Source organism: Hyaena hyaena, unplaced genomic scaffold, assembly GCF_003009895.1.
Source record: "Hyaena hyaena isolate Hyena2069 unplaced genomic scaffold, ASM300989v1 scaffold_334, whole genome shotgun sequence".
Taxonomy (NCBI): Eukaryota; Metazoa; Chordata; class Mammalia; order Carnivora; family Hyaenidae; genus Hyaena; species Hyaena hyaena.
Window position 1 is genome coordinate 1,773,501 of NW_024080967.1, and position 18,193 is coordinate 1,791,693.

General features: G+C 35.7%; 1 protein-coding gene across 1 annotated transcript in view; it reads right to left on the bottom strand.

Annotated features, from left to right (window-relative positions):
- The window catches only part of CNTN1 (contactin 1), a 174,141-nt gene that overhangs the window by 27,544 nt on the left and 128,404 nt on the right, over positions 1-18,193 (bottom strand). Inside the window, exons 20-22 of the mRNA XM_039249355.1 lie at positions 12,485-12,671; positions 9,921-10,033; positions 8,981-9,137 (exon numbers count right to left, since the gene is read on the bottom strand). Coding sequence (XP_039105286.1) covers positions 8,981-9,137; positions 9,921-10,033; positions 12,485-12,671 — 457 coding nt within the window. The remainder of the gene's footprint in view (positions 1-8,980; positions 9,138-9,920; positions 10,034-12,484; positions 12,672-18,193) is intronic.

Sequence of the window (18,193 nt, forward strand, 5' to 3'; positions counted from 1 at the left end):
ACCATAATTATGTCTACTCGTCCCATGCCTTGCTCAATCTCAGTAACACTGTTCCTTGAACAGCCAAACACACTCCTAGAATAGGGCTTCATATTGTTTGAATAGGAATACTTTTCCTCCAGATAACCGTATGGACCTTTTATATACTTCATATGATTCTCTTTTCCAGAGTTATCTCATCAGAGCAAGCTGTTCCTCCCACTCGTACTGAAAATGTAGGTCCTAGCTATCTTCTATCACTATTTACCTACCTTCTTCTGTTTTACTTCTTCTTCAGGTATTAGCACTATCTGTTGTTATGTATTGATTGATTGATCTTGCCTCCTCTCTTTAGAATGTAAGCTCTGTGAGACTGGCTTAGAGAAATAAGACCTTCATCCACAGTATTTTATGGTAGATTTTCTCTTGAAATTGCCAGAAATTACCAGTAATTTTGTCATGGGCTGAATTTTGTCTCGTCAAAATTCCCATTTGAGGCCCTAACCCTCAGTACCTCAGAATGAGATACTTTAAAGAGATAGTCTTTAAAGAGGTAATTAAATTAAAATAAGGTCATTAGGGTCAGCTCTAATCCAATATCACTGGTGTTCTTATAAGAAGAAAAACTCAGGACACAAACACAGAGGAAAGACCACATAAAAACAGGGGAAGACAGCCATCTATAATCCAAGGAAGGCAACCCTGCTGACATTTTGACTTCAGACTTCTAGCCTCCAAAGCTGTGAGAAAGTAAATTTTTATTGTTTGAACCCCTCAGTCTGTGGAACTTTGTTATGGTAGCACTAATAGACATCTCTAAAATGCCAGATTCAATAAACTTTCTTACTCTTCAACTTTTTCAATCCTCTTTTAACTTTTACAACTTTGAAATAAATTATGGAAATTGGTACTTTTAAAATATAATTTAACAACAACAACAACAATAACAGAACACTTGCATACTTAACAGTCAGGCAAAGAAGTAACACTGTCACCACCCTTTAAGCCTCTTCCTGACTGCCCTCTGCCCCCTCACAAGGCAACATGGTATGACTGTGTTAATCATTTTCTCTTTTGGGGGTAAGTTTTACATGTCATTTATATACCTCTTTCAACATTGCTTCATTATTTTCTGCTTTTGGAGTTCATGTAAGTGGACTTAAATTGTATCTATTATTATATGGCTTCTTTATATGCACTAAATATTTGAAGTTTTTTTAAAATGAGAATTCATTATTTTGTATAAAAATGAACCATATTGATCTAGCATCAATGATTTTGAAATGCAAACTTGAAAAGATATTTACTATAAATATGGCATGAAAATGCTAAAAACCCTGCTTTGTAAAATAAGCATAAAATTTTAAGGAAAATTATTAATGTTAAACAGACAAAAGAATAGAACTTCTAAGAAATGAGTGTAAGTAGCTATTAAACATATTAGTGTATTCATCTCAATAGTAATTAAAAATAATAAAAATTATGAGATGGTACTTGGGCTCAATTAACAAAGAATTTTTGAACACTGAAATGATAGTAAAAATTGTTTAATGATAAAATATGAGCATTGCTGCTTGGATAGCAATTTGGCAATTATCAAATATTTGCCAAGTGATTGAAAGGTTCTGCCTTCTAATCCAGTTATTCTACTTCTAAGAATTGTTTCTAAAAAATTGGAAATTTTGAAAGAAAGATTTATATACAGTGTTGCCCATTATGATGTTATCATAACACTGAAAAAGAAAATATAGAGAATAAAGTCACCACATTGTTATCTGTGATTGTTGGTGATCAGGTGATATCAATCATTATTTTCGATACCTTGGGTAAATCTCCCTTTTAGATATGTTTGTAATGCAGCTTCGGTTGCTACAGGTTTTCTTGTCCTATAATTTTAATAGTGTTTCTAATAAGTTGAATTTGTATATCATGAAATCAATCTAGAACTTAAAAGTAATGTTACTTCTTTTCTCTAATTTCATTTAACATATCCTAAAAAGCCATGTTTGGCTGGGGTTTTCTTGTCAGTTTTGATGGTTATCACATAAACCTACTTATTTTTGGAGAAAGTGTGCTACCTTTCTTCCTAGAATTGCAGCAGCATTTCTTGTGGTCACTTTTTCCTTCTACCTCTGGGATAAAAAGGTGAGAACTACATTTCCTAGATGCTCTTGCCATGAAGAGGCACAGAGTGGGGGTGGGATGTGGAAGGGCCTGGAAAAGCGAAGCCACTGCTGCTCTAGCAGGGTGGGCAGGGCTCTGGGCCTCAAGGGTGTCCAAGGCTCCGGGGGTGCCAGTGCTCTCACAGCCTCTCCTGTGGTTCCCTCACTTTGGAGCTGCAGGCAGATGGACCACCAACAGGGGCTCCTTTCCTCTGCAATTTCTTATTTCTCTCAAAGACAGCAGACGTTCCCTCTAACAACTCTTATAAAAAGTTTTATTTTCTCTTTTAAGAATCTGATTCAATACTTGATTAAAATGTCCAGAGATATTTCATCTCTCCACCAAGATGAATCCTCTTTCACTGAAAGAAGACAGAACAGAAAGAACTTTATAGAAAACTACGGGTTGATCCTCTGAGCTAGATTTTATCAGAAAGTAGCTCAACCACTATCACACTGATCAGAGATCTATAATCTATTGTTTAAAGCTATTGATAAATCTAAGGGCTGCTTGTAAATTGGGTGAACTGACTCCCCATCACAGATAGTATTTAAACTGAGGCTGAGAGAGCATAAGCTATGAATGTCCTCCAGAGAATTCCAAACCTTGGAAAGGAGTCAATCAAGTTGATCTAGACATTTCCCTCCAGCAACTTTATGAATATTTTTGCTTTTCCTATCTTTTTATCACTAAATATCACATATTTTGATAATTTGTGCAAAAAACATTCTAAATGTACATTTCCCCCCTCTGAAGTATATATATTGTCCCCATAAACATTCATTAATCATTTGTCCTAGAAAAGGTCTTGTAATTTGCTTTGCATCTCAGAGCACTAAAAACCTTAAGTTATCTTATAAAATGATTCTTTCTGGAAGGGAATCTTGCCTATGCTGATGGGCTGTCAGACTTGCTCTAATTTCTCAGATTAGTAGATAATTTATTCATGGCCATCTATTTATCCCAAATAATACATTTACAACATTTCAGATTTGGGGGTCCCTAAGTTATATAGTAGCCTATCACTAAAGAAGGCAGAATACAGTAATTCTAAGACCATCATGTTACTACCCTCTCCTCCTGTTATATGGACCACTGTACAAGATTAGATGCCCAAAATAATTTTGGCTTTTGAAATGCTTACACTATTAAATGTGATGATGTCTATATAACATTTTAATTTCATAATGTATGAATTAAATCTAAACATCCCAACTACTCTCTTGTTCCTTTTATAATGTACTACTAACTTAGGTAGTAGAGAAGGGAGGATGTGGGTAACTGAGCTAACATCTAGAGATTGTCCCTAGAGAATGGTTTCCTAGCCCTTCCGTTACTGCAAAGAAAAGGACAAAGTGAGAGAACAAAATGTGTTTTTCATCAGTGTTTAAGTCAGTGGCTTTGGTTATATAGTTTAACTTAGTAACTTGGAGTCACCAAAAGTAGTAGGTTAAATGTTGTGATTACATCATCTATGGCAACATCAGAATAAATTACAGATTTATTAGGAGATACAAAATCAACAGGATGAATATATAGCAACTTTAAATCAAATGGAAAAGATGCCTTGTTCTTTTAAAACCTACCCTAGACTTGGCCACTGCCCTCTTCCCAGTCCAGACCATCATCATCTTCTAATCATTCTATAATAATAACCTTGTAATTCTACTTCTTAAATCTTTCTTCCCTGTTATATATATTTTCCACAATCACCAAAGTGATTTTTCAAGTATAAACATCTGATCATGTTATTCCTACCTCCTTAAAGTTTTCAAATGACTATGAATTGCCCTAAGTAAGAAGTCTGGCCTCTAAAATATCCTTAAAAGTCTTCTTTGATTAGATTAAGGTATCTTATTAAAACTAAAAAGAAAAATAAAAGCTCAAAATATGCACATTCACACATAAATAAGGAAACACATACTTCCCTGTGGATATTTATTTATGACCACAGATCTTTGATAAACTATATTCTTTTAAAAAATTTTTTTGAAGTTTTTATTTATTTTTGAGAGAGAGAGAGCATGAGCAGTGGAGAGGCAGAGAGAGACACAGAATATGAAGAAAGCTCCAGGCTATGAGCTGTCAGCACAGAGCCCGATGTGGGGCTCGAATCCACAAACCATGAAATCATGACCTGAGCCGAAGTCAGACACTTACTTGACTGAGCCATTCAGGTGCCCCAATTATCTACATTCTAAACTTTATAGTGAATATGCAATAAACCAAACTAGCTTATTAAAATTTACTTTCAAAATATTTTGTAGCTTTTAGCACATTCTTAACTCATAATGATGTACAAAAACAAAAGATTCTTAAGAGACAATATAGAATTTCTTAGAGATAGTACATTTGGGATGAAACAAATGTGGTGTTACATTTGCCTAGATGTGAACTGTAAATATCTGATAGGGAATAATGTATTAAGACAGCAGAAACAGTGTTCAGGTCAGAGAGAAGCAGAGATGCAAACTGCCATGTCAAATAAATTTTCTAGACTATCTCTCATATGAAGTCTTAAGTTTTGTAAGAACCAAACTGTGAATTAGCATATGGCATAATACAAACCATGTGCCTAAAGGAGAAAAGAGTATCAACATTCTGGAAAGGTAAATTGTAATTTAAATCACCCAAATTATTCTTGTAACTAAATTGTACTCTATGCAAAACTCATACATTCATTTAACAATTATTTGTTAAGACCCTGTTATGTGCCAGATATGTCCCCGGGGCACTGGGGATTCAGAGGTTAAATAAGTCAGATAAGAGCTTGTTCCTATAGAGCTTACATTCAAATAAGGACAGGAGATAGATGATAAACAGTATAAATTAATACATAAGATAATTTTGAATAGTTATAAATATTATAAATTAAAGGGTGATGTGATAAGATACTGAGGTAGAGTAGGGGCTACCTTAAATGGTGGTCATACAAGTCTCTGAGGAGGTGACATCTGAGCAAAAACAAAAACAGCAAGAATGAACCTGCCATGCCAAGATTCAGAGAATTCAAGCAGCCTCAGGAACAAGTACAGATGCTTCAAGGTAAGGATGCCATCAGAATATGTTCAAGAAGAGAAAGAAGGTCATGGAACAAAGATGCAATCACTTAAGTGAGATAAGAGAGTTTGGCCAGATTATTATAGCTCACTAAAGGCCATGGTCAGGAATTTAGATTTTATCCTATGGGGTGTCTTTTAAAGAGGAGAGTTGCATGATTTGATTCGTGTATAAAAAGATCCCTCTGGCTGCTGCATAGGGAATGGACTGTACGAGGCCAAAGTTGGAAGCCAAGAGAATTGTTAGAATCACCGTAGAGCCAGCCGGATGATAATGATGTGGAAGAGGAAGCATGTGAAATATATATACTGTAGCATATTTTAAAAATATGAACTGTGGGGGCACCTGGGTGGCTCAGTTGGTTGATCATCTGACTTTGACTCTGTTCATGATCCTATGGTTCAGTTCAAGCCTCACTTCAGATCCTCTGTCCCCCTCCCACTCTTCCCCGACCTCGCTCATATACACATATGAACTGTGCCTGACATACTGTAGGCATTTAAAGTATATTTGTCGAACAAATAAATAAATGAATGAATACATGAACAGCATAATGCTTATAAACATTAAAACCTAGCAATGTACTCTATTCCTGGCTACATTTTTTAGTCATGAAAATAGAAACAGAAGAAAGTATTACAAGTCTTTTAAATTTACAAGAAAGCCTAAAATTTTCATTTGCATTTACATGTTTCTCTCATTACAAATAAAATAAATAATTTGAAAATAAATCTAACTTAAGAAAATTTTAGAATTGGATTATCCACCAAACATCTGACATTTCCTAATGTTAATGGTGTAGTTTCTTCGTAGAGTCATGGTTAGAATAAGAAATAAATAATAGAAATTCTGCCTTAATAAGAATATTGCCCATTAGTTGGCAAAAAATGGAAATTATTCATTGAGGTTTCTAAAAAGAGCTTGCTCTGTGCCTGCTGTACGTGGGCTGTTTACACTAGTGTGTCTGGGTGCACTTGTGGTGTGCAGCCGACAGTCTCTACCACCTCCCAAGAACTGACTGTTAATTTTTTGGGAAATCTCTGAGCAAGTTGTTAAAAACATTGTGATTAAAATTGAAATTATGTAAATTTACTAATTAAATGAGGAAATTTAAAACAAGGTAGTGAATTCTCAAAACTCATCACTTTCTAATTACTTTACAGAATTTTTTTCTAATTTTTTAATGTTAATTTATTGTTGAGAGAGAGACAGAGCATGAAAGAAGGAAGGACAAAGAGAGAGAGGGAGACACAGAATCTGAAGAAGGCTCCAGGATCTGAGCTGTCAGCACAGAACCCAACACAGGGCTCTAGCTCACTGACCCTAAGATCATGACCTAGGCTGAAGTTGGACGCTGAACTGACTGAGTCATCCAGGTGCCCCTGTTTGGCACTTAAATTTTTTTTTTCAGTTTATTTATTTTGAGGGAGAAAGGGATAGAGAGAATTTGAAGCAGGATTTCTGCTCTTAGCACAGAGTCCAATGTTAGAACCCATGAACCATGAGATCATGACCTGAGCCGAAATCAAGAGTCGGATGCTTAACTGAACCACCCAGATGCCCCTTTACTGCATTTTTTAAAAGTTTATTTATTTATTTTGAGAGAGGGAGAGGAAGAAGGAGAGGGAGAAGGAGAGGGAGAGGGAGAGGGAGAGGGAGGGGGAGAGGGAGAGGGAGAGGGAGGGGGAGAGGGAGAGGGAGAGGGAGAGAGAGAGAGAGAGATTGGGCGGAGAGACAGGAGAGGGAGAGAATCCCAAGAAGTCTCCCTGCATTGTCAACATGGAGCTAGACACGGGGCTTGAACTCACAAACTGGGAGATCATGACCTGAGCCAAAATCAAGTCAACGCTTAACCGGCTGAGCTACCCGGCTACCCTTATTTTACTGCATTTTAATATCATCGATGTTCTTGAGGTTATTCCTCTGCATCTGTGTGGTGGCAATTACATATATATATCATATATATACATATGTATATATATATGTGTATATATATGTGTATATATACACATATATATATCATATATATACATATGTATATATATGTGTATATATATGTGTATATATACACATATATATATCATATATATACATATGTATATATATATGTGTATATATATGTGTATATATATATGATATATATAGTGATGTCACGTGGGAAGTTTGAAATCAGATCGAAATATTTACACCACAGAAATTAGCAAACTATAAACCAAGGCTTCTCCTCACCCCAGGAAAGTCTGTTGTTTAACATTTACCAGCACATCACTGATTATAACTATGCCGAGGTTACTGTTACTGCTACGGCATCTCTAGCTACAAACTTCCTTAGTTTTAACCCTAGAAACCGGGCTCTGCTTCACATTAGGGATGACAAATGAAGGGTAAGGAAATGAAGAGAGTGAGAGTGGGCTATGGCGAGCTTCTTAACAAGGGAGGTTGGTTTTCAAATCAATTTACTGGATTCTTTTGCACTTTACTACCCTTGAAATAAAGTGCACATTTCCCTCTGATTTCCTTCGTGGATCAGCCCTGTTAAGTGTGAAACTACTGAAAGTATGTGCTAGCAAAGTTCAGAATTAGAAAATGGTTTAAAAATAAAAAGATGTCATTTTCTCCTATCACCTTAGTAATGAATAAAAGGAAACTAATGTTGGGGCAGTGAAATATGAAATGAACTCACGTACAATGATAACAGGAAAATAAACAAATGTATTTTTTTAATTTGGCAATATGAAAGTAAAGTAGTTTATTGAATTATTTCAATTTAAGCTACAGAAAGATTAATTTACAAAAATGTATTCAAAATAGTATTATTTATTATAGTAAAAACCAAAATGCATAGATACATTTTATACTTTTGTGTGAGAGAATATTATGTATAATTTTAAAATTTACCAAATTTTTAATGACATGGGGACTATTTGTGTAACATAATTCATAAAAGTATAAAAGTATGATATAACATGATACATGCAGCAGAAGCAAAAACACAAAATTATACACACACACACTGAACAGTGTAGCTAATTTAGAGTGTTTAGCAAATGACTACGTTTTCCTTCCAAATTTTGGTATTTTAAAAATTTTCTAGAGAGACATAATAATAATGTCTAAACTAAAAAATTTCAATGTAAATTAAATGCATGAGAAAACCTATTTAAACAATTTGCAAATAAATCTAAACTTGAATAAGAAAACTCTAGAATGGTACTATGCACCAAATATATTCATCTACTTAGCTATAAATTATCATTTTTTTCTAAATCAGTGATCCCTGTCATTAATTTAACATCTTATAGTGTTTCACAGTCTCATAAAGCTCTCAAATAAACATCAATTTTAATTTATTATAATTAAACTACAGCACGCAGGATGAGAAAAAAGTACCAAAATTTAAATAATAGAGTTCTACAAATCCAAGCGAGAGAGGAAGTCAATGCCTCAAGTATTTATTTTGGATTACCAAGTGCTGTGAGAAATAGAGTTTGCAGAAAAAGGACACATATGCTGGGACACAGAGAAATTGGAAAGGAAGAATCTACCATCTAGTGTCTTTCTATTTTATTACTATATTAATATATATAGGACAAAGAAAAAGGAGTTAGAAGAATATTAATAGTAGTCTGGTGATATAAGAGAGTCTGGTCATTTCAAATTTACTTAGGAAAACACTGACATTGGTGTGCATACCAATCCCACCTTTACTCTTGAGAATCCATATGGCCTACAAACATACAAGTCCTTAATGGAAATGAGTCTTCAATGACTGGCTTACCTGAAATTTTGACTTGAGACACTACTCCATCTCCTCCATCACTGTGTGCACGAACCTCTACAACGTACTCTCCATCCCTGGGGATTGGAACTTCTATGGAGTGTTTATGAGTTGAATATAGCTTGCCATCATGCTGGCCATCAGGTCTATAGAGTACCTGAAAAAGTCCCAAAATATGGTTATTTAATAAACCAGTAATAAGGAGCCAATGCCAAAACACTAAAACCATAATAAAAATGCTTAAGACTTCTATTAATAATTTTTAAAAAACCTAGGAAGCCATGTTTAATACTTGGTAGAAAGTACATGTTATTTTTAATTCACGGAAATTGATTTCACCCATTTTTTAGGGTAATCCAAGAGGAAATACCTTAAGCATCTGATTTTTTTTAATGACTTAAAATAAAAAGAGGGAATTTTTTGTGTGTGTAATATAAAATGAGGGCTCTTTCAACGTCTTGTAGTCTTAAACACTGCCTTAGAACTAAATATTTTCATGCTATTCCCAAATTTTGGTATCCAATAAAAATGTGTGATATAGAGAATATATGGAAATAATTTTTTTTTCCTTTTTTTGTTCATTTATGGAATGTAACTCAATACACCCAAGTTCACTGTGTGCCAGGCAACACTATCTTAATCATTGCCAAACAAAAATGGATTTTTTCTCCTCTTTATGCACTGATTATTTTAACAACTCTATTCTTTAAACTGGTTATTCTACCTATCTTGCTCACTTGACATAGAATTTTTGTAGAACTCAATGAAGATCTTTACTCATTTCAAAACTTATCACAGTACTATGTCATCTGATTCTACTATATAGCTAGAATAGGAAAGCTGGATGGGTTTTGCTGAAAAAACATCATTCAAGTTCAGACATCAATCACTCTGTAAGAATAAAGCCTGTGTGGGGAAAATCCAATAATCTTTTACATACCTTATATCCTGTCACCGTAGATTCATTTGATAGTGCGACCACATGATCCCAGGTGATTATGTAGCGTGAACCAGACCTTATGGAACTGATGATCCTTGGGGGCTGGCTCGGCGCTGTGGGAAGTAATAATATGCAAGTGACAGCCACCGTATCCAACTTGAATTCTGCAAACTGCCTCTAGTCAGTGATGATAATGATGTGACGACAACAGCTAATTTTGAGGAGTGCTTACTACATGCCAGGCACTATGCTAAGCACTTTATATCCATGGGTTCATTTAATGTACCCATGACCCTGTGAGGTCGGTAATATAACTATCTTTTATTCTCTTCTCATTATTCTTTACTTGGGTTTCTTTCTCCACCAGTCTTCTGTAACTCTTGTTTTCAAGGCCATCAATTATCTCCAGTTGACCAAATAATGCCAGGTTTTATTCTTTTCAGACTTAATATCTTTGTAGCATTCCACAAAGTTGACTTTCTAATCCCTTTCTGAATTTCATTCTTTTCTTAAATACACGATCTCTTAGCATCTGGGTCTCCTACCTCTCAGGCTGCCCCTTCTCATTAACCATCCTGTGCCAGCTCCATATCCTCTGCCTAATTTCTAGATGTTGGCATGACCTAGGACTTGTTCCTGAGCACCCTTCTCTCCCCTTTATCTATGTATCTTCCCTAAATCTGATATCTGGGCCTATAGCTTTAAGAAGTCACAATTTTTTTTCAGGTGTAATCTTTCTCTTGACCTCTAGACATATGTGTCCAATTGTCTCTCTCTATTTAAATGTCTACAAGACTTCTCAAATGTAATCAAGATGGAACATTGCCATATACTCCCAAATCTGCCTATGGTCTTTCCCATCTTTGGCAAATGGTACAAGAGAATCCTCAGTTTCTGAATCAAAAATACAATACTCAGTCTTCCATTCCATCCATGCCAACATCGAAATCAGCACCAAGCTGTCAACTTTCTGCAGAAAAATTTCTACTTCTCTTTATATCCATTATCACATAGTTTTGGTCACCATCATTTCTCCCCTTGACATCTAAAGCCATCCCCTAATTGGCTCTTTTGTGTTTACTGTTAATCCACCACCACCATTGTCTATCCAAAAGCCAGAATGATTTTTTTCAAGCATAACTTAAATATCCCTCTCTGCCTTAATCTCCCAATGGCTCTTACCAGACTTAGAAAAAACTTTAATCCCTAGCATGATCTACAACTACAAGGCTCTTCATATTTCAACCTCAGCACACTTACTCTTTCTCACCTCCAGCCTACATCCCGGCCCAATTGGTCTTTCTACACCTATGGAATACCAAACTATTCCCACCCTTAGGCTTTACCCTAGTTACTTTACCTACCTGACACAGTCCCTTTCCTGACAGTCATCACATAGTGGGTCCTTCTTATGATTCATATACTCATATTTGACTCCAGTGGGATCTTCTCAAAGAAGCTTTTCCTGACCACTCAATTGGAATTCATCTTCCATCCAAGTCAATTTCCATTTTATTATCTGTTTATCTACTTTATTGCCCTGTCATCTGATATTAACATTCATATTGATTTGTCAGGTTTTTTGTTGTTGTTATTGTTGTTTTTAATGTCCTTCCATTAGGCTGTGAATCCCCTAAGAAGAGGCTCTGGATTTGGCTTGATCCCTTCTGTATTCTTAATGTCTAGAACAGTGATAGGCACATAGCATACTTTTGATGAATGAATAAATGGAAAAAAGAATAAAGGGATGGATGGTCCTTTTACAAATTACAAAACTAAGGCTTAAATGTGGGAGGTAATTTGTCTACTGGCACACATTTAGTAAGTGGAAAATACATATCTGAGGCCCATGTCTAATACTAAAGCCTGGTATCTTACCACCATGTTCTCCTATCTTTTCCCCAAGTGAATTTCATAAATTTCTAAACCCTAGTACTGTTCATGTCTTTATATTCTTGAAAATCTCCCTAGAGGCTCAAATATACATTCTCTTCTTCTATATATTCAACTTGAGTTCAAGAAGGAGATATCAAAGCAAAGCCAGGGAGGTGAGAATGACTAGAAGATTTAAGCAGGATGAGCTGTCTTGTTGTATAAACAAAGAGTACATATGGTAATAAAAGATGAAACATAATGCTACAACATTTAACTCACATTTGCAACTGTGCAATGATGAAGGTTTATATAAAAAAAAGTATAGAAAATAACAGAATTTTAACATTCTCATACTACATGCTATTTATGCAGTCCTTTGTTAAAAATAATAACAGAATACAAATTGATTATTTAATGACACAAAACTTACAAAGAGAGGCTCTGTAATATTATTTCTATAGTGGGACATTAAATGTGTGAAGGCATTCTCCACATTTTTTTATCACCTACAATAACTAACAATGATTTTTTGTTTGTTTGTTTTAAATCTTGGGTGATTGTAAAGAATAAAATTTTAAATTCAATGTGCTAAGACCGCTAGGTAGTAAATTTCTCTCAGATGTAACTTGCATCGTGACCAGATGGACTGGTAGCTTTTGACGAGTCTATGTGCAAATGTGGAGACTCACGTGCTTTCTTGGTGAAGGTCTCAATCATGTCACTGGGAGGTCCACACCCTGCACTATTGCAGGCCCTGACTTCCACAAAGTACTGGGTGTCGGGCAGAAGGTTCTCCAGCCTGGCCGAGTATTCTTGGCTGGTGACTTGAACTCGGTGTGCAGCTGCTTCTTTGTCATGGGCAGCCCAATACCGAATCTGCAAGCATTCAAATTGAGGAAGACTTTGTCATGATTCAGTGGTGAAAATCCTGTTCCCTTGCTCTGACACTGGTGATGTTGCCTGAGTGTCATACTCAAATGTTTCTTAAAGCTACTTACACTTCTATCGGTCTTAGAATATGGCAAGGCACATAATGTAGATCTATTAAAGATGTCCAAGAAAACAAAGTCTCACCTCATGGCCTGAATGTTATCATTCTAACATAAAAAAGAAAAAAAGAAGAAACCAAAAACTTCTTCATATGATTATCTTCAAAATATAACACTGGTTTCTGTTTGGAAGTATGTCCATAATAATTTTTATCATTTATTTCCTATTTTATTTCTGTTTATATAATATCAAATTTGTCATGGGTTATTGATAAAACAGTTTGACGGGAATATAACTTTGTTTTATAAAAACATTTATATCAACATGCAAGTGTAATAACTTTCTGCTAGCTCATTTTTAAAATATATATGCAAAATTATTTCCTTTGAACCTACATTGAAGCCAGATATCAAAGAAATATTATGTTTAATAGTTTAATTAGTTGAGGAATTATTATCTTGAATATAAATTTAATTTTAAAAATGTTATCTGTGATTAGAAATTATTATTTGTGGGGCCTCTGGGTGGCTCCGTCAGTTAAGCGTCTGACTTTGGCTCAGGTCATGATCTTAGGGTTATTTGAGTTTAAGCCTCACATCGGGCTCTGTGCTGACAGCTCAGAGCATGGAGCCTACTTCAGAATCTGTATCTTCCTCTCTCTCTGTCCCTCCCTCATTCACACTCTGTCTCTCTCTCAAAAAAACATTTAAAACATTGGGGTACATGTGCTCCTATGCCTCAGCATTTCTGTATCCCTTGGGTAAATGCCTAGCAGTGCTATTGCTGGGTCATAGGGGAGTTCTAGTGTTAGTTTCCTGAGGAACGTCCACACTGTTTTCCAGAGGGGCTGTACCCGTTTACATTCCCACCAACAGTGTAGGAGGGTTATGCTGAGCGAAATAAGTCAGGCAGAGAAGGACAAATATCACATGTCTGCACGTATAGGAGGATTAGGAGGAACTTGACGGAGGAACAAGGGGGAGAAGAAGGGCGGAAATGGTGGGGGAAAGGGAGAGAGGCAAACCATGAGAGACTCTTGAATGCTGACAAAAACTGAGGACTGATGGATGTGGGGGGGGAGGATGGGCATGGAGGAGGGCACTTGTGGGGATGAGCACTGAGTGTTATGTGGAAACTAATTTGACAATAAACTATTTGTAAAAAAAAAAAAAACATTTAAAAAAAGGAAAGAAATGATTACTTATCTCAACCAATTTATTAATGACACTCTACCTTGCCTCTTAAAATTTAAGTAAAAAATTGGGAATTATAATTTCCATCCTTCTAATAAGACTATTTTATTGGTTAGAAATTTCTATATCTGGGGCGCCTCGTTGGCTCAGTTGGTTAAGTGTCCAACTTCAGCTCAGGTCATGATCTCACAGTTCATGGGTTCAAGCCCTGTGTCAGGCTCTGTGATGACAGCCAGCTCAGAGCCTGGAGCTTGTTTCAGATTCTGTGTCCCCCTCTCTCTCTGATCCTCCCCTGCTCATGCTGTCTCTGTCTCTCTCTCTCTGAGAAATAAATAAAATATAAAAAATAAATAAAGAAATTTCTATAAGGTGTATCTAAGGTATAAACAAAATGCTTATAAATATATTGATATTTTATATATTTTACATTCCCTGGCTATAAAATAATGGAAATTTGATTTCACAAATACTCAAAGTGCCTAGACAATTAATTAGACATCTAATATTTAAATAATCTTGAATGATTCATTTACATAAATCAAATGAAACCATTATAAAATAGAACTAGATGGCTCCAATTGGTAACAAAGTAAGGTTTATATGTAGAATGAGCACATTTCAGAACAACTAGTTACTAAATTGCTAATTGGTTTCCTTTGCAATGATTTTATTTTGTTTACTAGTATTCATTTTGATCTCCTTGGCATTTCTGTCATCTGACCAGAAGGATGGCCTCAGAACCAAGGAACTAGAATTGCACCAAATGTCTCCAGAGGCAGATCTCAGTTGGCACACAAAAGACGTGCTAAGGAGGGGAGCCTCCTCGAGAAGATATGTTTCGGATTCTGAAAGGGTTCAGGTAGTGAGTACATTCTCTGGGAAGAAAGACAATGGCCTATATTTTAGTGGGCACTTGAACTAAATAGTACATAAGGCCTTTTCTACTGCTTGACTAACGATAAATAAAATAAAAATTTATATTCTAATGAAATGCCAGGAACTCGAGTAGGATTATCCGTATACATTATCTTCATAATAAATCTAGAATGTTTTTTAGCAATCAAAACAAATCCATGAGGTTGATGCATTTTTATATACATGCTTGTTGACTGAGATGTAGACCACATTTTAAAATGTTCATTCAATTATAACAACTTTTCTATCATCCAGATTAAAGAGCAGAAGATTTTAAGCCAGATTAATATCATAAAGGTTATTTCTAGAAGACAAACACTATGTAGTAAACTGAGGAATTAAAGTGATGAAATTTTTCTGGCTTCTTACTCAGATTTCCATGAGGCATTTTGGCAATATAAAAGAAAAGAACAAAGTTTTCCTTAAGTTACTATTTGTATCTATATCTAAAATGACAAATGACTTCATTCATTTAATTTTAGCATGGATCTGTGTGGTCAATCTCCATTAAAATTCACAATAGGGGTTCCTGTGTGGCTCAGTCAGTTAAGTGTCCAACTTCAGCTCAGGTGATGATCTCATCATTTGTGAGTTCAAGCTCTGCACTGGGCTCTGTGAGGATAGCTCAGAGCCTGGAGCCTGCTTTGGACTCTGTGTCTTCCTCTGTCTCTATCATCCCCTACTTGTGCTCGGTCTGTCTGTCTGTCTCTCTCTCTCTTAAAAATAAGTAAACATTAAAAAATTATAATTCACAATAAATTAAAATGGTGACTTAGCTATGCCTTTGTAACCAGGGAGCAGAAAGAATGTGCCAAATAGTCCATGATTTCCTTATTTTAGAATATGAGATTTGTTTGAACTTTTCACACTATAGTTAATCTTTACAGATGAAAGCATCTGAGACAAAGTGATTCGATTTCATAATCTGTCTCTCCTTAAAATATATGTTTACATAACATTTATAATGTTTTCAAAGTATACTCATGTAAATGGTAGATAGATACATGTGAGATATGGCATCATCTTTTTTCTCTGAACTAGCCACTGGCCATGTACTTCATTTCCAAACAGATAATAAATTTGGGCTATTGCATCTTGATAGTCTCACTGAGTTTCTCCATGTGGTGAAGCACCAACATTAATTTGTGAGCAAATTGCTTAGAGTGAAGGATGCAACCTGTAGTCATGGAACAGAGTAAATGTGTTGCTTTTCATTAATCACTAGGGAGATCAAAAGAGAGCCTAGATGAATGAGTGGAAAGGAATTATCACTACTGGAAAATACATACACATATACATACATATAGCTGGTCTTGCATTATGGGTAGTAAGCCATAAATTCATCTTCATATGCTGCACTAACATATAATGTATTTGTTTCTTTTTTAATGCTGTGGCATTATACAATTTTCTCTCTTCATCTACATGTTTCTATAATCCCCATAGCATCCTTTGTCTATCATAAAACTATCATAGGCAATTATGACTAATTAGATTGCCTCATGACTTGTCTTTCTCCACTTCTACTAAATTATAAGCTCTTTGAAGACAGGTATTTACTATCTACTTTTGACACTATGGGCACTGGACTACATTTGACGTATGATATATTTCATTCATTGGATGAAATATGAGCTATTAGGTACCCATTTTGTCCCACTTACTGTGCGAGGTGCGGGAACGCAGTGAACGCAGGCACACATGTTCTTTGCCATCATAGATCTTATTTTAAAAATGAAGGAAACGAGGTATCTGGATGGCTCAGTTGGTTAAGCATCTGACTTCGGCTCAGGTCATGATCTCGTGGTTCATGGGTTCGAGCCCCGTGTCGGGCTCTGTGCTGACAGTCAGCTCAGAGCCTGGAGCCTGTTTCAGATTCTGTGCCTCCCTCTCCCTCTGACCCTCCCCTGCTCATGCTGTCTTTCTCTCTCTCTCTCTCTCTCTCTCAGAAATAAATAAAACATTAAATTTTTTTAAAGAAGGAATCAAAAGGTTTAAGTTCACATAAAATCACTAATATCTTTGAAAGAGAGATCTATCATTTTGTCCCCAAGAAAACTTACTCTTTACAAAAGTGTTAGGAAACTAAAGAACAAAGCCTTAGCAAAAGAATATTACACTTTCCATGAATTTGTGTGCTGCACTAATACTACTTTTGTACAGTGATTATATAGTTCTATCCCTTCTCAGAAATATTTAAGAAATTTGCAGGAAAAATGGCTCCTTTAACCTCATTTTCTCCAAAGAGTTTTAGGAAATGGAATGGATGTTACAATTATGGAAGTGCCTGAAGATGTTTAGCACTTTTGAAAATTATGCTTGCTCCATTTTTATTATTTTCTACTTCAGTAAATTAAAAATTTTTTTTAACATTTATTTATTTTTGAAAGAGAGACAGAGACAGAGAGTGAGCGGGGGAGGGGCTGAAAGAGAAGGAGACACCGAATCCAAAGCAGGCTCCAGGCTCTGAGATATCAGTACAGAGCCCTGATGTGGGGCTCGAACTCACGAACCACAAGATCATGACCTGGGCTGAAGTTGCATGCCCAACCAACTGAGCCACCCAGATGCCCCTTTAGTAAACTTTTTTTTTTAAGTTTATTTATCTTGATTGAGAAATAGAGAGAAAGCATGGAAGAGGCAGAAAGAGAAAGAGAGGGAGAGAGAGAGAATCCCAAGTGGGTTCTGTGGATGTGGGGTTATATCTCCTGAGCCAGGAGATCATGACATGAGCTGAAATCAAGAGTCAGAGTCAGATGCTTAAATGACTGAGCCACTCAGGCAGGTATCCCTTAAGTAAACTTTTGTATCAGATTTCTAAGTTCTGTCCTTTCAATTCTGAATATGCTGGAAAAAAATCATAATCATGTGACAAGTAAAGATTCTTTCATAAAGGGTTTAATACAGTATTTAGGAAAACATTTAATATGGTTATTTAAGTGAAAAAATGAGACTCTGATACAATAAAGCTCAATCTCTAAAAGTATACAATATCTATATTATCACAATCTTAGACTACATTGGTTATTAGTATGTTCTATGGGAAAGGAATAGCAGTAATATAAATCATTCAAATCTGTATTCTTTCACCTTTTGAGAGCTATTTAAAATTCTTTAATTCCAGCCACTGGCAGAAGAACCAACCAATTCTATGGAGGCTTCACTTAAGTACTTCTCGTAAGGATGACCAGGTAGCATGTCACCTGTGCTAGTACTGCTAGCCCCTGACTCCCAGCCTCAGGTTGTATTTGATGCTGTGATGTGAAACTAGTCCCATAGTCCATGGAAGTGGGAGAGGAG